This window comes from Hypanus sabinus, chromosome 11, assembly GCF_030144855.1.
Source record: "Hypanus sabinus isolate sHypSab1 chromosome 11, sHypSab1.hap1, whole genome shotgun sequence".
Taxonomy (NCBI): Eukaryota; Metazoa; Chordata; class Chondrichthyes; order Myliobatiformes; family Dasyatidae; genus Hypanus; species Hypanus sabinus.
The window spans coordinates 35,678,234-35,705,762 of record NC_082716.1 but is presented as its reverse complement, the minus strand read 5'-3'; the positions used below and the strand labels follow the sequence as shown (position 1 = coordinate 35,705,762).

The window sequence follows — 27,529 nt, the reverse complement described above, 5'->3', positions numbered from 1 at the left end:
CCTGTACCATCTCCTTAGCCATGTATTTAGCTGCATTATCTTCCTATTTCTATCCTCACTGGCACGTGGCACGGGTAGCAATCTTGAGAATGCAACCCTGGAGGTCCTGTCCTTCAACTTTGCACCTAACTCCCTAACCTCTCTTTGCAGGACCTCCTCCTCCTTCCTATCCATGTCATTGGTCCCTACATGGACCACGACATCTGGCAGCTCACCCTCCCTCCTGAGAATACCGAGAACTCAATCCAAGATATCACAGACCCTGTCACCAGGCAGGCAACAGACCATCCGGGATTCACGACCCCTCCCACAGAACCTCTTATCTAGCCGCCTATCACTACCGCTCTCCTCTTTTCCCTCCTTCCCTTCTGAACTGAGGGTCCAGTCTCGGTGCCAAAGACTACAACTTGTCCCTGGTTAGGTCGTCCCCACCAACAGTATCCAAAACTGTCTACTTATCGTTATTGTAGAATTGATTGTAATTGCAACTCTGCATTCCTGCATGGTTGTGTACATTTCACCCCTTCCCAACTTATGAAGCACCACTTGTGCTTTAAAAATATTCAAAGACTCTGGTTCAACTTTCTTTTAAGGAAGAGTTCCAAAGACTCATGATCCTCTGAAAGACAATGTATTTTATTTTATTTTGAGATACAGCATGGAACTGGCCCTTCCAGTCCAACGAACTGCACCACCCAGCAACCCACCTATGTCATGCCAGCCCAATCACAGGACAATTTACAATGCCCAACTAACTTGTATGTGTTTGGAATCTAAGAGCCCCTAACTTACATTCTCCCAAGGGTGAAACAGTCTTTCCCAATTCATACAATGGCATAGATTAATCAGTCACAATCAGAACCTATTTATTACAGGAAGATCCTGAGTAACTTGATTGAATTGTTTGAGTAGGTAACACGATCGCTTTTGATGTTGTCCACACGGATTTTTAGCATGGTTTTGGACAAGGTCCACATAGGAACTGGGTTAAAAAAAAGTAAACACACATGACATCTATGGGTTAAAAATTCAAATTGAATACAAAGTAGGTCAACTAGCAGGAAACAAAGCTAATTATTGAAAAGTATTCTTTGACTGAAAGGCTGTCCCTCGTGGGACTTCCCACAGCTTGCTTTCAGTAATGCACAACTTATTGATGGTACAAATATTGTCTGGTTTGGGAAAGAGGGAATCAGGAAGAGGAAACCATTAGGAGGGTGTTGATGAAGTACTCAGATGAACAGAAAGTGTCAAATAGAATTTAATCTTGAGAAGAGAGGTACAATACATTTGGGGATCTGAAAGGAAGTACAGTATATAATAAGTGGAAGGATACTCCATGTTATGGAGGAACAGAAGAACCACAATACCTTCAAGATTACAAGACAAGCTGACAATGTAGGAAGTAACCCGTGCAAAGAGCAGAGAGTTATATCAAAATCATATAGAATGCTGCATCAGAATTGATATCAATATCAGAACTGTGCACATTAGCCAGAGTACTGAAAAGGTCAATCCATCACAATACAGGAAAGATGTGTTTGCACTTAGGCTACAAATCCATAATTCCTTGAAAGTGTCAGACAAGATTGTAAAGAGAGCTTTTGGCACATAGGCCTACATAAATCACAGCAATGAGTACAGGAGCTGTGATGTTATGTTGAAATTGCACCTGAGGTTAGGTGAGGCAGAACTTGAAGCATCATGGGCAGTTCTGGTCACCTGCTTAAAGGAAAGATAAGTTTGAAGGAGTGCAGAGAAAATGTACAAGGATACTGCCAGGACTTGAGAACCAGAGTTATAAGGAAAGGTTGAATAAGTTAGGACTTTATTCTCTGGACATAGGAGAAAGAGAGAAGAACTTATGAGATATACAAAATTATGAGGGGTATAATTATAATTAGGCCCTTTCCCCTGAGGTTGACTGAGACTAGAATTAGAGGTTGTAAGTTTAGGGTGAAAGGTGAAATATTTTAGAGAAAACCAAGAAAGACTTCATCACTCAGAGGACAGTGCAAGTGCAGAATGAGCTGCCAGCAGAAATGGTAAATGTAGGTTCAATTGCAACATCTAAGACGAGTTTAGATAGGTACATGGATGGGAGGGGTATAGAGAGCTATGAGCCGGATGCAGGTAGATAGAACAAGGCAGAAAAACAGGTCATCGCAGACTAGATGGGCCAAAGGGCCTGCTTCTGTTCTGTAGTTCTTTATGACTCTAACAAAAAAGACTCAACATTCAAGGAGGGGCAAACAGATTTAATTGGTTTCAAGGAGTCACAGCTATAGGATGATCAAGACTGGGAGATTAACACACAAGGGACTGGGATATGTAGGATGGAAAGTTGAGGAGCAAGTGAGGTGAGGTGGCATGGTTAGTAAAAGATAAAGTCTCACTTTCTAGAATCAAGGCATAAAGACTGAGAATCTGGATCTTCCCTTTTATCACAATGTTATTAGAATGGACCTTCAAGGTGTTACAATAGTAGAGGATATCATGATGTCCAACCCAAGAATTGATTTGACCAGAAGTTGTACAATACAACAAAAACAAAGATATTCCTTCTTAACATTTAGAAGTTACGCAGCAAATCAGTACAAGAGAATTCAGTTTCAAACCACGTTTTCCTCCTGATGAGTGGTGACAGCATTGTTCCAAAGGAGTACTGGTTATCCCCAAAGAGTTGAAGGGTTCTTTCCAAATCTGCCAATTTCTAGATGGTTTATCTGTAATACGTATTTGTTAATAACAGCCTGATGATTGTTGTCAATAATTCCCCAGTTATTTTTCAAACATGCTTTCTACTTTGGGATTTGGAAGCAATGGAAAGCAAGCTACATATTATGGTACTCTGTGGGGTATTAAGGAGGACTGTGTGTTCTTGGCATAAAGACCCACTGGATTGTTTCACACAAGCCACATGCATATGATGCAATGGAAAGCTGAGCTTTCCTGATAACTGAAAGCTCAGATCACGATCATTTCTGTTACAAGACCATGAGTTTTGTTTAAAATATATTTGAAAAAGGTATCTGGCAACCCCAGTTCAGTGCTCTCTAAGAAATATCACAACAGGTACAAAACAAATAACAAATCAATAAGCAAGCCTATAAACATTAACTGCTGAATAACACATAGAAAGCCTTGGAGGAATTCAGCAGGTCAGGCAGCAGCTATGGAGAAAAATAAAGAGCCAATGATTTGGGCCGAGACCCTTCATCAGGTGCTGTCAACCCACTGTTACTCTAACACTTCTGTTTCCTTTACACGTATGGCTTTAGTGGATTTATGGATTGGAATGAAACCCAGTCAAATAGATATATTCCTCAGTCAGCTTGCTAGCTCATCTATTTCAAACATGACAAAATCTATGGATGCTGGAAATCCAAGCAGCACACACAAAATGCTGGAGGAACTCAGAAAGTCAGACAGCATTTGTGGAGAGGAATAAACAGCTGAAATTTCAGACCAAAACCCCTTAGTTGGGTGCTGCCAACCTACTGTTATTCTAACACCACCTTGTTCTTTACCAGCATGGCATTATTTGATATATGCATTGGAATTAAATCCAATCTATTAGATATTCCACAGTCAGCTTGCTCACTCATTTATTTTATTTGATTCCTTTATACATTTCCTCTATTCGGATTGGCTGCTTCTGTTTATAACACAGACTTCTCTCAATTTATGATAGGGATGCATTCCTTAAGACATCAAGCAAAAATTTGAAAAGGTTGGGTGAAATCTTTTTTGGGAACTTTGGTATAATCCATTCCTAGTGGCAGAAAGCACTGCATAATTCAAATTTAGCAAAAGAAAATGGCTTGTTAACTGATGATACATCATAGACACAAGAAAGCCTGCAGATGCTGGAAATCCAAAGCACCACACACAAAAAGCTAGAGGAATTCAGTAGGTCAGTCATCATCTATAGCAATGAACAAACTGTTGACGTTTCGGGCCGAGACCCTTCTTCAGGACTGGAAAGGAAGGGGGAAGACACCAGAATAAAACGTGGGCGTGGGGGAGGAAGGAAGGGGGAGGACAATAGCTAGAAGGTGATAGTTAAAGCCAGATGGGTGGGAAAGGTAAAGGGCTGGAGAGGAAGAAATCTCATTGGAGAGGAGAGTGGACTATAGGAGAAGGGGTCCCGGGGGAGGTGACAGGCAGATAAGAAGAGGTAAAAGGCCAGAGTGGGGAATAGAGTAAGAGGGGAGAGAGAGAGGTAATTTTTTATTACTGGAAGTAGAAATTGATACTTGTGCCATCAGGTTGGAGGCTACCCAGATGGAATATAAGGTGCTGCTCCTCTACTCTGAGGATGGCCTCATTTTGGTACAAAGATTCTGCACTGACATGTTGAAACGGGAATGGGAGCCAGAACTAAAATGTTTGGCTACCGGAAAGTTCTGTTTTTGGTGGATGGAGCGGAGGTGCTCAACAAAGCAGACCCCAATTTACAATGGGTCTCACCAACGTAGAGGAGGCCACAACAGGAGGGCCGGACACAGTAGACAACCCCAGCAGATTCGCAGGTGAAGTGGTGCTTCACCTGGAAGGACTGTTTGGGGCCCTGAATGGAAGTGTGGAGGTGAGGGAGGAGGTGTATGGGCAGATGTAGCACTGTGGCCACTTGTAGGGATAAGTGCCAGGAGGGAGATTAGAGCTCATGGGTGGTAGGTGAGGACATGAGGAACTCTAACACTGTTAAGGCAGCAGGAAGATGGGGTGAGCGCAGATGTTGGGGAAATGCAGAAGATGCAGGAAAGGGCAGCATCTATGGCGGAGGAAGCAAAACCCCATTCTTAGAAGGAGGGGAATATTGGAAAGCCACATCCTAGGAATAGATGCGGCAGAGACATATACCCTGAACTGATGACATATGCCCTAAAAAATTAATGATACTATCACAAATATTTGCAAAATGTCTCTATAAATTGAGAAATGGCAGAAGCAGCTACCCTTCACTGGTGCTGCATACAGAAGATGGACCAAAAGGCACACAGAATTCAAAGTCATTCATTTTGAAATGATGGATTTTACAAAAATGTAGTTCTATGCTCATTAATTTTAATAAGCAGATGGGCTTAAGCGATATTGATGGGAAAAGGAAATATATCAGTAAAATATGGTTAGAGTTGTTTATGTTCACAAGATAAATACCAATATGGGTATAGTAGATATATATATATATAGCTTTTGAACACTTCTATGTAAGCACAAATCTATGAATCCAAAACAAAGGACCGTTTTGTTGAGCTATTATACTTCGAAATTACAAAATATTGAGTGCACGGAATATGTTAAAATGTCAATTGGTACCATTACTTCAACTCGTACATGTGCATTATTACACAAAAAACAGTAAAGCAGAGGGACATGGAATAAGAAACCAAGTAAATGGTGGACAGACAATCTCTAGTGTGTCTTGATACAGATATAATTACAGATGTCTGAGTGGGCCATCCGAATTCACCAGTGACCAAGAGCTGAGCAAATTTAATCTGACCTAGTGCAACGTTGAGTTAACCGCTGATAATTTATTAGCAGAAACAATCAGAGTCAACTTAGTCTGCACATCCCTTTTAAAACTCTACCATTTTAAGCCGAAAAGGTTAATGAGATTTGAATGAGTTACAGATAAAAGATCATCAATATGTTGCTTTATACACACATTACGCTGACTTTAAATAAGACGTGGGAAGCAGCTTAAAGTGCTGCAATTTGGTTAATCCTAAAACTTCAAACTCATTTAAGTTTAGTTATCTAAGCTCTTCCACAGAACTACACAGAGATGGAAGACTTCAGCTCTGTCGCCAAGTAAGTGGCTCTCAGTGAATGACCTTCACCGTAAGAATCAATCTACTAGCTACAACTGAAAAGATGAGCCTTCAAATCTGGCAAATATTAGGCTGGGAATCCATGTCAGATCATAAGAAACAGGAGGCGGTGTAGGCTAGATAGCCTTTCAACCCCATTACATCAAACTGCAATCTCATGTCTAACTTTATATCTCAACGCTATTTTATTGCTCTAATCATAGATTTCCTGATTCCTTTAATATCAAAAAAGCTATTGATCTTTGAAACCAATGACGGAGCCTCCACTGACATCCAGGGTACTGATTTCCAAAGATTCACCATCAGTGAGTTTCAGGAATAATTCCTTACTTTTGCCGTCAATGGCTTACCTCAAAACATCCACCATGCATCCAAGCCTGCTTTCTGCCTAAGACATTAGGGATTATTTCTCATTTTTCTAAACTCTCAAGTATAGAGGCCTATTCCCTTCAATTTCATCCTATAAAATAGACCCAGGAACCAATTTGACAGATCTCCATTGCACTTGATAGCAAGAACATGTGGTCTCACTAAGATCCCATATAATTGTTGTCAAAGTCTTGCACTCAAATTCCAGTTTCCCTTTATCAATTTCTTGAACATCCTATTCTATAACACTGTGGTGACCCACTTCCCAGCGCACTCAAACCGGCTCACAAAGTGGCGCACGCCGGCATTGAGGCCGGTCCCAAAGAGGGCGCCAAGCCTGCTTCACCAGCAAGGGGAAAAGCCCGCGCACGGGACGGGACTGTGAATACGCACCCCCTACAGCATTCCCGCCCGGGGAGGGCGGGATCAGGAAGGCTTTAAAGCGAGGCTGCGAAGTTTGAATAAATCTCCTTTTGCAACTGCAACTCACCAACTCCATGTCGTTATTTCAGCGCTGCGTGTAGCACACCGCTACAACACCCTCAATCCTCATCCTTACTTCTTTCCCTTACAACCTCAATAAATAAGACTATTCCTTAGACTTTGATACCATTTTTAATATCTAATTGTACATTGAAGATTTAGTCAAGGCAATATTAGACTACAAATAAAACTAACTTGGCTCAAGTGCCCTATCAATCCCTCTCTACAAATTAAAACTAGTTTTTTCTCTCCTTACCATTTCTGACAAAGGGTCTTTGATATCTATTAGATTAGCACTCCTTAAATCACCCAAAAGATGCATTACCTTCATTAATCATGCACCACAAACACAAGGTGTACTATCTACAGAGTGACATGTACAAACAAGCTGGATGAACTCAGCAGGTCGGACAGAATCCGTTGAAACGAGCAGTCAACGTTTCAGGCCGAGACCCTTTGTCAGGACTGAAGGAGGAGGGGGCAGGGGCCCAATAAAGAAGGTGTTTACTTTGTGTTTACTATCTACAAAGTGCACTACCATTACTTGCCAAGGACTCTCCAACTGTATATATCAAGCCCATGAATTCTTGACAACAAAATAGACAATGGCAGCAGATGCAGAGGAACACCATCTCTCCAAGCTAGAGATGTTGCTTAACTCCATTAGATTTACAATTTAAAATCAGCCCCTGAAGGCTAGGTTCCCCTGCAGACTAGATACAACCCAAGCTTTAAAGCATATTGCCAGTCCTTCAGTCCCACTGAAAATAGAACTCCTTTCACACAAACAACAACAGTAAGTCCAGCTGGCAGCATTAAGGTGTTGTCAGCAACAACCAAATCCTGCTTACCAGCCTTGAACTGAAGGACAGCACTCAAAATGCTTTAAGGATCTTCCAGAAGTGGAGGAAGTTGGCTATTTCTGTGGGCTACCATAGTTGCAATGGCCACTTAGTGGTGCCTATTATTATTATTTGGCTACTCTATTGTTGTAAGTGGGGAGAAATTTGAGGTTGCTAGGCTGGGAAGCACCCATTTGCTTAAAAACATTAATCTCCCGAACACTGAACCCATTCTGTACACCTAAGAAAACCCTGTAAAACTCCAGTATTTGGATATTCAGCTGCACTAAGGAAAAATTAACTCCTCTGATGCCTTCTATGCACAATAACATTACCGACATGGAACTACGAGGTTTTACCAGCTACTGATTCACTTGTAAAATAAAACTTAGGAGAATTTAAAATTGGAAAAAACATTAAAGCCAATAACTATTAGTTTTATTTTCCTAAAATATATAGTTACTTACAAGCTCTCTACACATAAATTGGATTTGCAATTTAAAATCATTCCATGAAGGCCAGAAGAAAAAGAACAATCATGCCTAAATGAAGACTCTCATCACCTCGGTTTATATCGCACTGTACTGGCAATACTTCATCCAGAATGATGCAGTTGTTCACTTATCACTGAATCCTTTCAAATCCTTGATTTAAAAATGATGCATGTGGAAATACTAAAAATCAGAACATTACAAATCCAAGTGTAGAGAATATACAGTGATATATCAGAAGATCATTTTATACGGAAAATGACATTCTATTTGTTAAAAGTAAACCAATAAGCTTTTTTCTTCTTTAAAACAAATTAAATTTTAAAAATGCACAAGTCCACTTTAAAGCCCACACAAAATTCACAATCTGATGGGAAAAATACCAATTCTTGAGAATTGTGCTTAGCCTTAACATTACCACAATCTTTTATTTTTCCATTTTTATTGTTAATTTTCCCTGTTCCACCCCCAAGTAAATAACTTTCTTGGTCAAGTGAATGATCTTGAAATTTGCTCTGGTTATTACCACAATATAGTTGGCTGCCTACTATAAATAAAAGCAGTCCAGTAATTGGACCTTCAAATTTCCTTTTTCCTCTTGGGAAGCCACCCAATATTCACCATGCCTTTCCACAGCAAAAATCTTGAGAACTGATAGTGCAGGAAACACAAAGATAAACCCACGGCGCAATAAGGTGCTTCACAAATTAATGGTTTTGCCAAAATATTAAATAGTAATAGGCTCTGAAACTATTTCAGAAATAATGCAATAACAGAATGGAGATTTCTTTCAAGAGCAACTCAGTGTTTATAGTCAAAGATGAGAAGCATATTTTCTATAAAATCCAATCATCATCTCCCATATGAGATGGAAGTCTATTCCATAAATTAACAACCCAATTATTTCCAAGATATTCTCCTTATCTGGTTAACAATATAATTCAAAGATCTATTAAATGATCAGCCAAATGAAACCATTTGCATTTGAATTCCATCTGTAACATTCGAAAATGTCCTAAGGTGCTTGTCAGGACAACCACCAAACAAAATTTGATACCAAGCAATGGAAGGAGATCATTCAGACTGGTGACCAACTGCATTGTCAAAGAAGTAAGCTTAAAAGATCTGCCTTAAATTTACAGAGAATTAGAGAATGTTACAGTAAAGATGAAGGCCACCATTCACCAATTGACTGATCAGAAGGCAGGCAACGAGAGAAAAGAAAAAGGAAAATGGAGCAATGTAGGAGAGGGGAGTGTGAAGATGGAAGAAATTTGCTTGAGGGAGGTAAGCAGGTTCACCTGTGTTGTGTTCTGATAATTAAAGGAGGTGAGAAAGGAGAAAATAAATGGGTGAGGCTGAGAAGGGGGACAAAAATGGAAGGCTTGGAGAAGAATAGTGGGGGAGGGGGAGAAAAGAGATTCTGAATAGGGGGAGAAGTTACCTAAGAGAACTCAATACTCCACAAGCAGAATATAAAGTACTGCTCCTCCAGTTTGGTTTGGGCTTCAACTTAGGAATAGAGACAGATCATCCTTTCAATTTGGGAATGAAGAGGAGAAATTAAATGGTCTACAATTGGGCGCTTGGGATAACCTCTGCAGAATGAGTGTTGGTGTCCTGTAAAGCAGTCAGTAGTCGCCAAGTCTACACCAAGAGGAGGACTCATCAGCAGCAAGTTTGGAGAAGATGCTTTGCACCTTTATCTGACCTATAAGGGCTCTTTTGGTCCCTGGATGATTGTGAAGGAGGAAAATAGTCACATTTACCGTGAGGGAAGCATCCTTAAATATGATGCAGGGCAGTGGGTTTATACTAAATATTAGTGAATAGTTTGTTTCCTGAGATGGAGTCACTGAGCTCAAGAAAAGGGACAGCAGCGTCAGAAATAGCCCAAGTGAATTTGACAGCAGGCTGGGAGCTCTGCAGAACATATCAATTTCATCACCTTCACCACCAACTTTCCCACAGATACTTAAATTAAACCTCTTTCCTTCCTTATTTCTTGCAAGGATACCATTCCTTTCTCCCAGATTTTCCAACTCTGCTTTCTGCTCCAGGGCATCTTTTTTTTAAGAAAGTATGGCCTTCCGTCTTTAGGTTGATGGAGCCCAATCGCGTCTCTCCTGTTTCTCATAATTGTGCTCTCACCCACCTCCTACCAAACAGGACAGAGAGAGCTCCCTTTGTCTTTACCTTTCATCTCATGAGCCTCTGCATCCAGTACATCTTCCTTCTTCTTTTCCACCAAATGCAACATGATCTCACCAGCAATCACGTTTTCCATAGGGTCCACTCGCTCCAGGATTCCACAATCCACTCGTCTCATCCCTCCCTTAGTCCTGTAGTCCTGGCACTTTCACCTGACCTTGTAATAGATGTAACACCTGTCCTTACATCACATCCCTCACAAACATTCAGGCACCTAAATAGTCCTCCCAGTGAGACAAAGGCTTAAAAGCATCTCCTCCAACCCTACATACTGCATTTGGTGCTCCTGATGTGGTCTCCTCCACAACATCAAGACCAAGTGCAGCCTAGGCAACCTAGTCACAGAACACCTACAGATCTCAGTCCACAATGATCCATTTCAAATGTTTTTATTGTGAAGCAACACCAGCTTAACCACAACAGACTCAGTCCACAATGATCATCCCAAGCTCCTAGTTGCAGACCAGCTCAATTCCCCTTCCCATTCTCACACTGGCCTGCCCATCCTTGGCCTCCTCTACTGCCAGGATGAAGCCAACTGCAAACTGGAGAAGCATCTTAGAATCAGGTTTATTATCACCGGCATGTGACGTGACATATGATAACTTAGCAGCAGCAGTTCAATGCAATACAGAATGTAGAAGGGAATAAACCAAAAAAATAAACAAGTAAATCAATTACATACATTGAATAGATTTTTAAAAAGTGCAAAAACAGAAATACTGTATATTAAAAAAAGTGAGGTAGTGTACAAAGATTCAATGTCCATTTAGGAATCAAATGGCAGAGGGGAAGAAGCTGTTCCTGAATCGCTGAGTGTGTGCCTTCAGGCTTCTGTACCTCCTATCTGATAGTAACAGTGAGAAAAGGGCATGCCCTGGGTGCTGGAAATCCTTAATAATGGATGCTGCCTTTCTGAGACACCGCTCCCTAAAGATGTCCTGGGTACTTTGTAGGCTAGTGCCCAAGATGGAGCTGACTAGATTTACAACCTTCTGCAGCTTCTTTCAGTCCTGTGCAAGTAGCCCCTCCATACCAGACAATGATGCTGCCCGTCAGAATGGTTTTTGAGTGTATTTGTTGACATGCCAAATCTCTTCAAACTCCTAATAAAGTATAGCTGCTGTCTTGCCTTCCTTAAGACTACATCAATATGTTGGGACCAAGTTAGATCCTCAGAGATCTTGACACCGAGAAACTTGTAACTGCTCACTCTCTCCACTTCTGATCCCTCTCTGAGGATGGGTAGGTGTTCCTTCATCTTACCCTTCCTGAACTCCACAATGAGCTCTTTCGTCTTACTGATATCGAGCATCAGGTTGTTACTCTGGCACCATTCCACTAGTTGGCAAATCTCACTCCTGTACACCCTCTCATCACCACCTGAGATTCAACCAACAATGGCTGTATCATCAACAAATTTATAGATGGTATTTGATCTATGCCTAGCCACACACTCATGTGTATATAGAGAGTAGGGCAGTGGGCTAAGCACACACCCGAGATGGAGGATATGTTATCACCAATCTGCACAGATTGTGGTCTTCCGGTTAGGAAGTCAAGGATCCAATTTCAGAGGGAGGTACAGAGGCCCAGGTTCTGCAACTTCTCAATCAGGATTGTGGGAATGATGGTGTTAAATGCTGAGCTATAGTCAATGAAGAGCATCCTGATGTAGGTGTTTGTGTAGTTCAGGTGGTCTAAAGGTGTGTGGAGAGCCATGGAGATTGCATCTGCCATTGAACTATTGTGGCATTAGGCAAATTGCAATGGGTCCAGGTCCTTGCTGAGGCAGGAGTTCAGTCTAGTCATGACCAACCTCTCAAAGCATTTCATCACTGTCGATGTGAGTGCTACCAGGCTATAGTCATTAAGGCAGCCCACGTTATTCTTCTTAGGCACTGCTATAATTGTTGCCTTTTTGAAGTAAGTGGGAACTTCTGCCCGTTGCAGTGAGAGGTTGAAAATGTCTTTGGATACTCCCACCAGTTGGTTGGCACAGGTTTTCAGAGCCTTACCAGGTACTCCATTGGGACCTTCCGCCTTGTGAGGGTTCACACTCTTTAAAGACAGCCTAACATTGGCCTCTGAGGTGCAGATCACAGGGTCATCAGGTGCAGCAGGGATCTTCACAGCTGTAGTTGTATTCTCCCTTTCAAAGCGAGCATAGATGATGTTGAGTTCATCTGGTAGTGAAGCATCACTGCTATTCATGCTATTCGGTTTCACTTTGTAGGAAGTAATGTCTTACAGACCCTGCTAGAGTTGCCGGGCATCTGTTGTCACCTCCAATTGTTTGAAATTGTCTCTTCGCCCTTGAAATAGCCCTCTGAAAATCATACCTGGTTTTCTGATACAGGCCTGGTTTGCTAGACTCAAATGCCACAGATCTAGCCTTCAGCAGACGATGTACCTCCTGGTTCATCCACGGCTTTTGGTTTGGGAATGTACAGTAAGTCTTTGTGGGCACACACTCATTCACACAGGTTTTAATGAAGTTGGTAACAACTGCAGCATACTCATCCAGATTTGAAGATGAATCCCCGAATACAGTCCAGTCCACCGATTCAAAGCAGTCCTGTAAGCACTCCTGTGCTTCCTTTGTCCATACCTTCTTGGCCCTCACTACTGATGCTGCAGTCTTCAGTCTCTGCCTATACTCAGGGAGTAAAAGTACAGCCAGGTGATCAGACTTCCCGAAGTGAGGGCGTGGAATAGCACGGTAGGCATTCTTGATGGTGGTGTAGCAATGGTCCTGTGTGTTGCTTCCTCTGGTATTGCAAGTGATCTGTTGATGGTAGTTGCTTAGTGAATTTTTCAGACTGGCCTGGTTAAAATTTCCCAAAATGATGGTGAAGAGTTAGGGTGCACTGTTTCATGCATGTTGATCCCATTACCCAGTTCATCTAAAGCCTGCTTGACATTGGCCTGAGGTGGAATGTAAACTGCTACCAGAATGAACCCAGAGTACCATGGTAGGTAAAAAGGACGACACTTTACTGATAGATGTTCCAGGTCTAGTGAGCAGAATTGGGACAGCACTGATATATTTGTGCACCAACTAGTGTTGATCACGAGGCATACTCCTGCACCTCTGCTTTTGAGAGACTCTATAGATCTATCCTGACAGTGTGTAGTAAACCCGTCGATCTGAATCGCTGCATCTGGTACAAAAGGGGTTAACCAGGATTCCACGAAACAAAGGACACACGTCCCTCTAATTCAGCATCCTAGCTCTGAGATCTTGACCAGAGACTGCACATTTGCCAGCAAGGTAATCAGTATAGGGAGTCTAAAACACTCGTGACCCATATCTACACCCGCGGCTCCTCCGAGGTGTCCACCATGGGCACTTCCGAATACAATCGGTGTTGTTTCCATCGGTTTTAAGCAGTTTGTTTCAACACATTAAGACATCTTTGTTGACTGTACTGACCTTGGAAGCAGCTGTGCTCTTTAGCTGTATCGAGCTGAAATGGGAATATTTAATCGTATCCATTGAGAGTACTGCTGCTACTCGAGTTGCACCTAGGCGCCCGGGAAGTAAAAGTGTTGATCGTCAGCGAGGAGATGTCATCACTAATCCGCATAGATTGTGGTCTTCCGGTTAGGAAGTCAAGGATCCAATTACAGAGGGAGGTGCAGAGGCCCAGGTTCTGTAACTTCTCAATTGGGACTGTAGGCATGACGGTATTAAATGCTGAGCTATGGTCGATGAGCAGTATCCTGACATAGGTGTTTCTGCTCCTTATATTCCACCTGAGTAGTCTACAACCTACTTGCATGAATACTGAGCAACACACACACACAAAATGCTAGAGGAACTTAGCAGATCATGGGAGAGGAATAAACAGTCGACATTTCAGGCTAAGATCCAATATTGAATTTTTTTTTATAAACGCAAACACGACAAAATCTGCAGATGCTGGAAATTCAAACAACACACTCAAAATGCTGGAGGAACACAGCAGGCCAGGCAGCATCTATAGGAAGAAGCACTATCCACATTTCGGCCCGAGACCTTTCATCAGGACTAACTGAAAGAAAAGAAAGTAAGAGATTTGAAAGTGGGAGGGGGAGTGGAGATCTGAAATGATAGAAGACAGGAGGGGGAGGGATGAAGCTAAGAAGCTAAGATTCGCAAAATGGATATACAGCTGGAGAACGGGGAGGATCATGGGACAGGAGGCCGAGGGAGAAAGGGGGAGGGGAGCACCAGAGGGAGATGGAGAACAAGCAAGGAGTGACTGTGGGAAGGACAGAGAGAGAAAAAAAGAGAGAAAAGGAGGAGGGGGGAAGAGAGAGAGATAAATAAATAAATACGGGATGGGATAAGAAGGGGAGGGGGGCATTAACAGAAGTTAAAGAAATCAATGTTCATGCCATCAGGTTGGAGGCTATCCAGACAGAATATAAGGTGTTGTTCCTCCACCCTGAGTGTGGCCTCATTGTGACAGTAGAGGCGGCCATGGATAGACATATCAGAATGGGAATGGGACGTGGAATTAAAATGTGGAGCCACTGGGAGATCCTGCCTGCTCTGGCGGACAGAGTGTAGGTGTTCAGCGAAACAGTCTCCCAGTCGGCATCAGGTCTCACCAATATATAGAAGGATCCCTCAAAGAGCTGAATTTTTTAAACTTTGAGTAACCCACCCCTCTCTTCCCTCACCTCCTCTCCTTCTGCCCCTCTAGAACTTCCATGTTTGTCCCACTCCACCCACACTCACCTCCCCTACTTGGCACCACCTGCCTGTCATTTTCCACTCCTCCTCAGTCCGCCAACCGCCTCAGAGTCATTTCTTACCACTCCCCTTCTCACCTCACCACTCTCAAGTCCTGATAGAGCGCTTCTGCCTGAAACCGCCAATTTCTTTCCTCCTACTGATACAGTTAAACCGCTGAGTTTTAACAGCAAATCATGCATAGCTCCAGAGTCCAGCATCAGCAGTCTCTGGTGTCTCCATTTTATTATTATGTTTTTGCTTTTTATTTGGCATAATTCAAAATATCTATGTGTATCAATCTCCCAAATGCTATCAAAATCTATAGCCATTGCTCTGACCTTCCCAGTTTAATAACTTTTCCAATGAGGAAATGCTTTTGTCTTTCCTATCAGCTCAGTGATCCAATGTGCTAAAAACTTTATCACTTGCCTCCCTGAAGCCATTTCACCACTTCCAGGCAATCTTTGCAAAACTAGAACAGCAGCTGACTAAAATGATCGCAGTGCATCACCACAAGAACCTTCATACAGTTGAAGAATGAGCCTGATATACAAACCGTAAGCCCAGACTGCACTTACTGGGAGTCACATTGCTCAAATGTCTTTCACCCTACCTTCACATTTGATGCAAAATACACGGTGCTGCGGAAAGGAACTGTCCATTGTCTGAATCTTCAAAAGAGCCTTAAATGTTATTGAGACATCACATGGCAGAAATGACTAAAACTTGCTGTGGGAAAGCTCAGTGCAAATCATATTTCAATGAGAAATTAGATTTCAAATGATGCTGCCAAGCCATCAATATTAATGCTGGCAGTTAGGCTCTAAAAATAAATGTGCTGTCAAGATAAATTAATCATGTCCACTGAAGATACATAAGGCTGGATTTTCCACCTTGTACAGCTGCCACAAAAGGTGTGGTCATAAGACTTCCTGTGGCATCCTGGCACTCACGAACAACATATCTTTTTTCCAGGGTCTATTCAAACATTACATTCATGTTGAGCTCTCAAAATGCCTCAAATTTTAGTACAAAACAGCCAATAACAGCAGAACTTAAAAAGCCAAGAGCAGACTGAACAGCCCCACGACATCAAACCCTGCTTTGCCTGCAGCTACCTTTCTAGGTGCAATCTTAGGGCATAAAACTTCCCATTTTAAGGATGCCATATTATAGTGCAAGTAGATTTTAAGCTTTATAAAAAATGATCAGCAACTAACCAAAGGGCAGGATCCCTCAGAGAGCTGGAGATGAGTGAAAGTTGGCTCCCATTTTCCGACCATTCGCTTTATGACAGCTCGCTGTTATGAAAGACCTGCTTTAGTACCTGCTTTCACTAACCAAAGAGGATTTTCGCTTTTACGTGAAAAAGACGGCCACTTTATACGTGTGTTTACCCGAGAAAGACGACCATGACCGTGAAGCCTTGTGCGGGCAGTTGCGTGCGCATGTGTGTACATGCATATGCATGTACGTACATAAGCGTAAACGTGCGTATGCGTGAATGTGCGTATGCATGTACGTGCATATGCGTGTACGTGCCAATTTTTTCTCTCCAAATCAATTTTGGTTCGCTGTCGTCCCGATCTGATAAGTGAAACTACACAGTACATACAATATTTCTACTTTATATAGGCTGTATATTTATCATATCATTCCTGCTTTTACTATATGTTAGTTTTATTTTAGGTTTTATGTGTTATTTGGTATTATTTGGTAGGTTATTCTTTGGGTCTGAGAATGCTCAAAAATTTTTCCCATATAAATTAATGGAAATTGCTTTTTTGCTTTACGACATTTCGGCTTACAAACTGTTTCATGAGAATGCTCTGCCTTTGGATAGTGGGGGAAACCTGTATTAAACAATTTGCCATGAGACATTCCCAAGCCACTAACAATTAATTACTTTCCTGTGTCAGGAAAGGTAAAAGGAGCGAATACATCGCAACCAAGAATGCCGTTAACAAGCACTGCCTTGTTATTCTCTCAAAGCATTCCAAGCCCAGTCAAGAAAAGTTCAATGGAGAATTTAGCATGTTTACCTAAAAGTTTTCATCATTTACATCCCAGCATTCATTCACTTTATAAAGAAAGCTGTTTGTTTCATTCACCTGTCAGGACACCCATTGGTTTAGGTATCTGACACACAGTATTCCTTCAATTTTTCAAAAAAAAACTGTAATATTTTGTTAGAACATTTTGTTAGAAAACACAGCAAAGAACAAAGTGAAGCCAAGGCTAAAATGAAAACCTACTGGAATACGTTACCATATCTTTATCCGTCTGTTAGCTGTCACTTTAAATTAATCTAAATTCAGATAGAGTATATGACATTACGTCTACAAAGAAGATGTGTAAATTAACCAAAATTCAGGCTCTATGGCAAAGTCTTACATAAATTATTTGTTTTCCTAACATCATAGGTTTTGGACATACACCACCACTTTAACTTCATTCCAATCTGTTTTGTTTCTAATAAAACATCTGACAGACAAAATTGCAAGAATAAAAATTGGTAGCAGGAACAACGTAGTTAGGGAAAGAGATCCCATGCATCCAAGGATTATAAGCAATTGACTGATAATCAATTTCAAAAACTTTAACATCTCAGGGTTGAATTAAAAGTGCTGGAGTGGAACCTGCCCTTTTGCTTTCAAATTTTTGTCAAAGAATATTTACTGTCTCTCATCTGTAGCCGTGAACACCATTCCTTGCTTAACAAAGCCCCCTCTTTCCACCTTTAAAGGGATTAAAGCTCGTTCTTTGATCTTCATTTTTAAGGAAGCCAAATGCAATTCTTCCTTGCTCTGTTGAAATATTAGGTCAGTGTCCTCTGAAAATTCATGTGGTGATATTTGCAAATCTATTTTAGCTCTACCAAGTTGAGATAAAGGAAACTATTCTTGGAACAATAAATCATATTGTTGCCAAGCCTCATACACCATTATTTTTAAGTCCAAAAGGCAGTGGAGTGAAAAATGGTGTTAATCCAGTCAAATCTCAAAAGCAATTGATTTTAACAGGGACAGAGCCATAATAAGGAACCTTTTCATGAGGAAAACAGTGTGATGACACACAAGCCCTAGGAAAATGCGAAGTGGCACATATCACTCACTGAATAACATCCCCTTTTCACTATTCATCAATTCCTGTACAATTGATGAACTGCTGCGACACAAAGTCTAGCTCACAATAGTTTAATTGCATGTAAATGAGTGTAAGACCAATAAAATCATATGAAAACACACTCAAGTATTATGATCTTATCATGGCTATAAAAGGAATCATGATTCTTTCCATGAAATATTATTGGCATTACGTTTTTTTTTGGCTCTACAGGTACTTCCAGCTCTACGAAGTAGTTCCAGCATTTTCTGCTTTACTTAATTTCCACATCAAGGAGGAAATAACACCATGAAGTAACATTTTTATAGTTTCAGAACCATAACAGCTTCCACTTTGTAACTTTCATTTATAGAAGTTACACAAACAAACACATCTATGGTGTCACAACAATGTACAACACCTTCAGTTAAATGTCATTACTATTTCAAAGCTTTCAGATAGGCTGATTATGCAAACAGCATGCCCTAAACCTTTTCTGATCTGACATTCTGCCAATGGCACTCACATCAACTGTGATGAAGTGCTTTGGGAGGTTGGTCATGGCTAGAATTAACTCCTGCCCGAGCAAGGACCTGGACCCACTGCAATTTGTCTATCAACAAAATAGGTCTACAGTGGATGCAATCTCACTGGGTCTCCACTCAGCCTTCGACCTCCTGGACAATAATAATACATACGTCAGGGTGCTGCTTGCAAATTACTGCTCATTGTTCAACCTCAGTTCTAATCAACAAGCTCCAAAACCTGGGCCTCTGTACCACTCTCGGCCACTGGATTCTTGACTTCCTCACCCGCCTGTGTGTGACACCTCCTCCTTGCTGACAATCAACAACAGTGCACTCAAGGTTGTGAGCTCAGCCCACTGCTCTACTCTCTCTACACCTGTGAATGTGTGGCGAGGTACAGTTCAAATGCCATCTGTAAATTTACCGATCACACAGCGATTAATGGCAGAGTTTCAAATGGTGACCAGAAGGCATACAGGACCCAGATAGATCTACCAGTTCAATGGTGTTGCAACAAATGACCTTTCCCTCACCTGCAAATGGATGACAGACTTGAGTGGAGCACCAACACGGAGGCTCTGTACAAGAGGACCAGAGTTGCCTCTACTTACTGAGGAGACTGAGGTCCTTTGGAGTATGCAGGCCTCTCCTTCACATGGTCTATCAGTCTGTCGATGCCAGTACAGTCTTCTACGTGATGGTGTTCTGGGGTTATGGCATCAACACAGGCGATGCCAACAGGCTCATTTAACTGATTAGAAAGTCTGGCTCTGTTGTAGGAGTCAAACTGGACACACTGGAGACCGTGGTAGAACAAAGGACCCTATGGAAGATCCTGGCAATTCTGGACAATGTTTCTCACCCTCCTGCAAAACAACTTGGCCGAACAGAGGAGCACTTTTAGAAACAGACTAAGACAACTGCGCTGCTCCGCAGAGTGTTGTATAAGGTCATTCTTACCCTCAGCCATTAGGCTCTATAATGAGTCAACCTATAGCCGAGGAAGTGATGACCTCCCGAGGTAACTTATTTTTTATCCTTTCTTACTTCTCTTCTAATATTTGTATATTTATGCACTTGTAACGCTACTGTGACACTGTAATTTCTTTTGGATCAATAAAGTATCTAACTATCAACGTCAGTAAGACCAAGGAATTGACTGTAGATTTCAAGAAGAGGAAGCTGAGGGAGGACACATCAGTCCTCTTCAAGGGATCAGCAGAGGAAAGGGTGAGCAGTTTCAAGCTCTTGGGTGTCAATATCTCTAAGGTCTATCCCGAGCTAACATATTGACCCAATTACAAAGAAGGCACGACAGTAGCTATATTTCATTAGGAGTCTGAAGAGACTTAGCATGTCACCAAAGACACTGGTAAAGTTCTACAGATGTGCCATAGAAGCATTCTAACTCTTTGCATCACCAACTAGTACAAAGGATAGAAAAGAATTGCAGAAAGTGATAAAATCAGCCAGCTTCGTCATAGGCACTAGCCTCCCCAGCATCCAGGTCACCTTCAAATAACAATGACTCAAAAAGATGGCATTATTATTAAAGACCCCCACCACTCAGGATATGCCATCTTCTAATTGCCACTATCAAGGTGGTGGTACAGGAGCCTGAAGACACACATTCAATGATTCAGGAATAGCTACTTCCCCTGAACCATGGACAATGAACCCATGAACACTACCTCATTATTTTTACAGTACATATACATAAAGTAAAGAGGACTTCACTTTGACATTAGACCACAAGATATAGGAGCAGAGTTAGAGGTGGCAGAGTGGCAAAGTGTCCCTACAGCGCCAGCAACCTGGGTTCAATTTCACCGCTGTCGTTAAGGAGTTAGTACGCTCTCCCCATGACCGAGTGGGCTTCCTCCTGGTACTCCAGTTTTGCCCCACATTCTAAAGATATACGGGTAAGTAAGTTAATTGGTCACAGGTATGTAACTGGGCATTGCAGGCTCGTTGGGTCAGAAGAGCCTGTTACCATTCTGTATCCCCAAATAAAATAGATTAAGTTATTTGGCCCCTCAAGACTACTTCACCATTCAATGGTGACTGATCTTTTTCAGCCATCCTTCTACCTTATCCTTGTAACCTTTAACCCCCTCCCAATCAAGAATCTAACAAGTCTTTATTCTGAGACTGTTCTCCAGCTCCTATATTCTCCTACTAATGGAAATACTCTCTCCGCTTCTATCTCTGTCCAGGTCTTTCCATATTCAGCAGGCTTCAATGAGAATTCTCCCCTGCCTCCATCCCTCTGAAGGTCCAGAGACATCAAATGTTCCTATGTTAAGCTTTTCAATCCTGGGGACATTCTTGTGAAGTTTCTCTGGACATTCGCCAGGGTCAGCACATCATTCCTTAGGTACTGAACCCAAACTGCCTTCCCTTTTAATATTCCATTTTCATGGAACTACCTCTTTCAATGCTTTGTTGGACGACTACTTGCGGTGCTCATCTACACTTTGCCCTATCTATCCTTCACCCTCACTCTCAGCAATTTAAAACCAGTTTGTTTTCTCTGTCATAGGTCTGACAAGGGGTCATTAAACTGAAGCATTGTTTTTCTTTCCATTGATGCTGTCTGGCCCGATGAATGTTTCCAATATTTTCTACTTTCACATCAAGATTTCTAACTGCAGGGTTTTTAAAAATTTTTCATTATATTTAATAGCCTATAAAAGGCAATGAAATTTTGTTTTTAATCATCTTGTTGGATTGAAATCTGATTCCATTCCAAAAGCATGAAATCTACAGCAAGAGTATCCCAATTGTAGTAACATAACAAGATTATCTGACTTCTCATCTTTAACATAGAATAATCCAGTGTACATTTGGATGCCTAGCTGAAATGCTTCTATATAGTTCCATTCCTTTAAAATAATGCATTGCTTCTTGCATTTTAGACAAAGAGTATGTGGACAGATAAGTGAAATATATTCTAAACCAAATTTAATCCATGCTTCCAGAAGCTCAGCTAGAATGATGCAGCCATTCTACAAAGAATGAGAAAAATAATACAAATGGAAACTTGGCCTCTTCCACAAGCTGCTCAAAGCACTGCAGCATAAAGTTACCAATCAATAAATGATCAATTATCAACATTACTCACGCTCCCAATTCAGATAGCTTGGCAATGAGAATCACCGTGCATTTTTCCAAATCAACACACAAGGTAATTTTTTGTTTTTAAAAAAGAGAGAAGCTGAATTCAGCATCCTACCTAACCCCTGTGGAACATCAGGGCACAACGGTAAAGGCTTCTTTGTGACTGTGAGATTACTTTCCAACTTCCTGCTTGACACAAAATGATCTTCGCCCCCCACGATGGTTAGTGAGGTCCCATTGGGCTTTGAGATATTAAAGGACTGATGTATCTTCGAGTAATTCCTACTGTTAAAACGGCTGAATATGTCGAACCTTTGGGTGTAGACATCCAAGTAGAAGATCGTCATTATAAGAAAGTGCACTAGACACAGCAAGAGCACTGCTTTGCATATTCTTTCCAAAGTCTTCCCTAACATCAGTCTGGTCATTTTCTGTACCCAGCAGGGAAGTGGAGCAGTACATCAGCTTGTCTTCCAAGGATCCTGACACATTCCAAGTACTACCTGTGAAATGAAAACAGTGTACTCATTAAACCTTTCAAATACATTAAACAGGAGCAATAAGTGGGGGGAAAAACTCAGCATCGTCACTGGACTGCACATGCAAAAGTTAAAAGCAGCTTGTCTTTTGGCAGAGGGGAAAATGTATTTTAAGTATGTTGTAATTTTAAAGATTGCCATCACAGAGAGTCTAGTATCACCAAATGCCTTTATTTAACACCCTATAATCCACATTACTTCGCTCAAGTAAGAAAAGCAGACCCAACTATTGTGTCATCAGGTCCCCTCAAAGATCAGTTTGGGGGAAGATTGGGAAGGAAAGTTGCAAATTGTTTTTAAAGGTTGAATGCAGAACACTCTGTATTCGACAGAGCTGTCTGTGGTTTTGAGGCGTGGGCATAACAGAACGTAATGGTATCAAAGCAGAATTATACTAACTCTTTTTAAATTTGTACAAAAAAGATACAGATTACCCAATTATGTTGATAACAGTGATTCAATCTCTTAACAAAACCATTCCATTACTATAGTGTGCTAAAAAAAAACAAAAGAGAGAAAACTCATAGGAAAGAAAGGCTCAAAGGAAACTTGCAATCATATACCTTTCAAATCCTCAAAGCATGGAATGTATTACCACTGTAATTCACCACCAGAATAAAACTGGGTAATTTAACTTCTCACCCAACTGATCATCTACATCAAGCTATAAACAACAGGGACTAATTCGATGCACCTAATATTTTGCTATGTAGTATATCTTCCAATCACTGCACTTTACTATAAATCATTTCCTTAAGCTGGAGAAGTTGCTGTATACTTGCTGTAGATCACAGAATTTTATTAAATAAGCTTTGTAAAGAGAATTTGCTTAGTTTGACAAGTAAACAGACTATGTTTGCTGCAAATCCTTTCATTAATCTTGCTCAAACTCCAACTCATTGGCCGATCAGTGCAACTGAACAGGTAATAAATGTTTTCGATACACACCGTCAGGGCATTCCAAACTCCTTTACAGCAATCAATTGCTTATCAAGTGGATCACAGAATCACCAGTTTATGCACAGCAAAACTCCACGATACATTTTGTGGAATTACGTTGTTCTCACGGCTAAGAGTGCTCACCAACACCTTTACTTCTCAGGAGGATAAAGTAATTTGGCATGTCCTTGTCAACTCTTATTGATGCAACATAGAAAGCATACTGCCTGGACACCTAACAGCTTGCTCTGCGTGTGATTGAAAGAAACTCCAGAGTTGTAGACACAGCTCAGTACATCACAGAAACCAGCCTCCCTTCACAGAGTCTTGTCTGTGAAGCAGCCAGCAGAATCCCAGATGTTCTCTAGTCTTCTATCTCCCATCAGGCAGAAAACTCAAAAACCTGAAAGCACGTATTGATGGGCTAAAAGATAGCTTCTATCTCATTGTTATCAGACTCTTGAAAAGGGCTCTCATTTGAAATGATGCATTCTAGACATCACAATCAGTCTTGTTATTATCCTGCACTTTATAGTTCGCTGCGCTGCAATTTTTCATTAGTTTTTATACTTCATTCTGCATTGCTATTGTTTTACATTAATCCAGCTCAAAGCATGGGTAGCACTATAAACAGTAAGATGTGACAATAATAAATCAACCCTGACGGAGGGATAAGTTTTGGCTAAACCATCTTGGGAAATTCCCTCCTCCTCTTGAACACTTATTCTTTTAAGAGCAATGCAAAAGTCCAACAAAAGAAACAATTTAACTGGGAGGCAATATTGGACAATTATTGTTTACTGGACACAATCAAGTGAGGTTATAAAAAGCAGTATTTGAGAATCCACTATCCGTGACTCAATGGTTACTTTATCATCAGTGAATCGGAATTACGACAATGATGCTCAAGGGCAGGAGCACATAAATTATAGCAGCTCCTCAGCACAAGACTGCTGGGGAAAAAGTAGGAGATAAAGCCCAGTCCATCACAGGAAAATGCCCTCCCACCATTGAGCACATCGATACAGAGCAATGCCACCAGAAAGCAGCATCCATCATCACTATCCAGGCCACGCTCTCTTCTCACACCTGCCTTTGGGAAGAACGTATAGGAGATTTGGGTTCCACACCACCAGGTTCGTTTATTTATTTAGCAATACAGCATCGAGTAGGCTCTTCCAGCTCAGCAACCCGGGCCTACTCACGAGACAAGTTGCAATGACCGGCTAAGCTACCCAGTATGTCTTTGGACCGTGGGAGGAAAGCAGAGTACCCAGGGAAAACCCACACATTCCACATAAAGGATATACAAACAAACTCCTTATAGAGGACGTCGAATTGGAAATCTAACTCCCACACCCCGAGCAAGAAGAGCATTGTACTAACCAGTAAGATACCACGGTGCCCCACAGGTTCAGGAAAGGTTATTATCCTTCAACCATCAGGCTCCTGAACCAGTGTGGATAATTTCACTCACCTCAGCTCTGAACTGATTCCACAACCTATGGACGGTACAGCTGATATTCTCAGTATTATTTATTTATTATTATTTTAGTATTTGCACAGTTTGCCTTTTGCACATTGGTTGTTTGTCAGTCTTTGTATAGTTTTTTTTCATTGATTCCATTGCATTTCTTTGTTTTACTGTGAATGCCCGCAAGAAAATGAATGTCAGGGTAGTATATAAAAATTTACATTGAACTTTCAGAATAGCATCAGAGGTATCAAACAATGACCCATGGACTTCTACGATGGAAGGAAAAAAAAATCCAATGGCACTATTCAAAGAAAAACAATAAAGTTTTTTTAAACGATCGCTCTCCCAAATGAAATCATTAGAACAGATCATTAGATTTTGAGAACTTTCTGCACAAGCATTGGCTCTGTGTGGGTGACTTCTCAATAATTACAATTCCGCAAACACCTAATTCAAGAGAAACAACTCTGTGAAGCTGTGATAAGTTCTTATCACACGAGTTCTATATTTCTGTTCTTTTGAGGAAACTGCCAGATAAACTGAACACCTACTTTTTTGGAAAGAACAATTTGTTACAAAGAAAAAAGTTACATTTTCCAATAATGTACGAATGAGAGTAGGCATAAAGGCAGCAAAACGGCGGCTATACTTTATTAGGAGTTTGAAAAGGCAGTAAATACACTCAAAAACCTTCTATAGCTGTACCGTGGAGAGCATTCTGACAGGCTGCATCACGTCTGGTGGGGGGGTGGGGGCTACTGCACAGGACTGAAGGAAGCTGCAGAAGGTTGTAAATCTAGTCAGCTCCATCTTGGGTACCAGCCTACAAAGTACCGAGTGTAAAGCCAGCGTCCTTTAATGAGGACCTCCAGCACCCAGGGCATGCCCTTTTCTCATCGTCACCATCAGGTAGGAAATATAGAAGCCTGAAGCCACACACTCAGCAATTCAGGAACAGCTTCTTCCCTTCCACCATCCGATTCCTAAATGGACTTTGAAACTTTGGACACTACCTCACTTTCTTAAAAAAAATATACAGTATTTCTGTTATTACATATTTTTTTAAAATCTATTTAATATACGTAATTGATTTACTTATTTATTATTGTTTTATTTTATTCATTATTTCTCTCTCTCTCTCTCTGTTAGATTATGTATTGTATTGAACTGCTGCTGCTAAGCTAACAAATTTCACGTCACATAGTGGAGATAATAAACCTGATTCCAACTTGTCATATTCTCTACACCATCTTGTACACTGACTGCAAGCGAGGAACTGTTATGCAAGGACAAGCTGCAATTGGGATCCTTTAGTTACTGATACATGCCTTTCAGCAGCTGCAAAAGTGGTATCCATCCTCCTGTATAACCTGCAAGTAAGTGTAGCATCTCTGATAACATTCCTCTCCAGCAAAGGAACTTCAGACAAATCTGAACAATTAAATGTCTTGCTTTCAATCAAATGCAGTCATCGTTAATTTTAGTAGAATGATTTATAATTGTTATTGCATCCTAAAGCTTTAGGGTTATTCTTAACATTTCTATTTCCAATATCACTCTCACATTCCTTTTAAAAATGTTAACAAGTATAAAGTCAAAGTGCAAAGTTCAAAGTAAATTTATTACCAAAGTACATATGTCACCAGATACAACCCTGAGATTCATTTTCTTTTGGGCATTCACAGTAGATACACAATAAAATCAATGTGAGACCATCCACCAAAAGGGATGGACAATCAATGTGTAAAGGACAACAAACTGTGCAAATACAAGACAATGAAAAATAATAATAATAATAATAATATGGTTTTATTTAGCTTTAAACCTGCTAATTTACTGAATCAAATGAAAATAGGGTATCAAATAAGATACAACCAAACAAATTATACCTTGACACACTTTCTATACATCGACAATTTGAAATTATACGCCCCTTCATCAGTAAAGCTAAAGCAATTAGTTCAAATAATAGAACTATTTTCGAAAGATATAAACATGAACTTTGGACCGGATAAATGCAGAACATTAAACATAAAGAAAGATGCAATAGAACTAGTAGAATACAAAGCAGAGCAGCAGGATACAATACAGCCAATGGATGAATATAAAACCTCAGTATCAGGGACAGCAACAAACAAAGAAATGGATCGTAGCACAATAAAGGGAAAACTTTCGAAGAAAAGTATTTCAAGGCTTAACAAAATCTGCCAGAGCTCAATAGTAAAAATATAACAAAGGCAATGAACACTTCCACTATACCTATGTTAACATATTCTTTTGGCATAATATCTTGGTCCAAAACCGATCTGGAAAATTTACAAGGAAGAACTGAAATGACAAATTTTAGAAAACACTATGTACACCTGAATGCACTTCGATTGACACTGCCTAGGACAGAAGGAGGAAGGAGAATGGCAGACATAAAACAATTTACACAACAGTCAGAGAAAACTAACGATATATGTTCATCAACAATAAACAGGATTTAGCACCCCATGCAAGTACATGTAATTCTGATAAGCAGTACACACCACTAAATATAAATGAAAGCACAAACCAGAAAAATGAAGGAATTATCACTGTAGAAGAAAAAATTAACCAGCGGATGACCCTCTATGGAAGACATCCTCACAATCCGAGCAGACTGGATGTCAAAGAAGCAGTGAACGTCTGCCTCAGAATCGGAGGCATCTTCCCAGAAAGAGGGTTTCCTTGTAGCAATAAGAAGTAGCTAACACAAAAACATTTATCAAAGATACATAATACAAGACCAACAAAATTCAAGACAATAAATGCAGAAAATGCCAAGAGAAACCAGAAACAATCCAAAGCATTACAGGATCCTGCAGCAGTTTAACTC

The 27,529-nt window shown here is 40.8% G+C and overlaps 1 protein-coding gene across 2 annotated transcripts in view; it reads right to left on the bottom strand.

Moving 5' to 3' along the window:
* The window catches only part of b4galt2 (UDP-Gal:betaGlcNAc beta 1,4- galactosyltransferase, polypeptide 2), a 391,100-nt gene that overhangs the window by 327,345 nt on the left and 36,226 nt on the right, over positions 1-27,529 (bottom strand). For both annotated transcript variants that reach the window (XR_009514727.1, XM_059984119.1), the window contains exon 2: positions 21,830-22,217. Coding sequence is in view for 1 of the 2 variants with exons in the window: in XM_059984119.1 (XP_059840102.1) it covers positions 21,830-22,142 (313 nt within the window). In the remaining variant the exon portion in view is untranslated. The remainder of the gene's footprint in view (positions 1-21,829; positions 22,218-27,529) is intronic.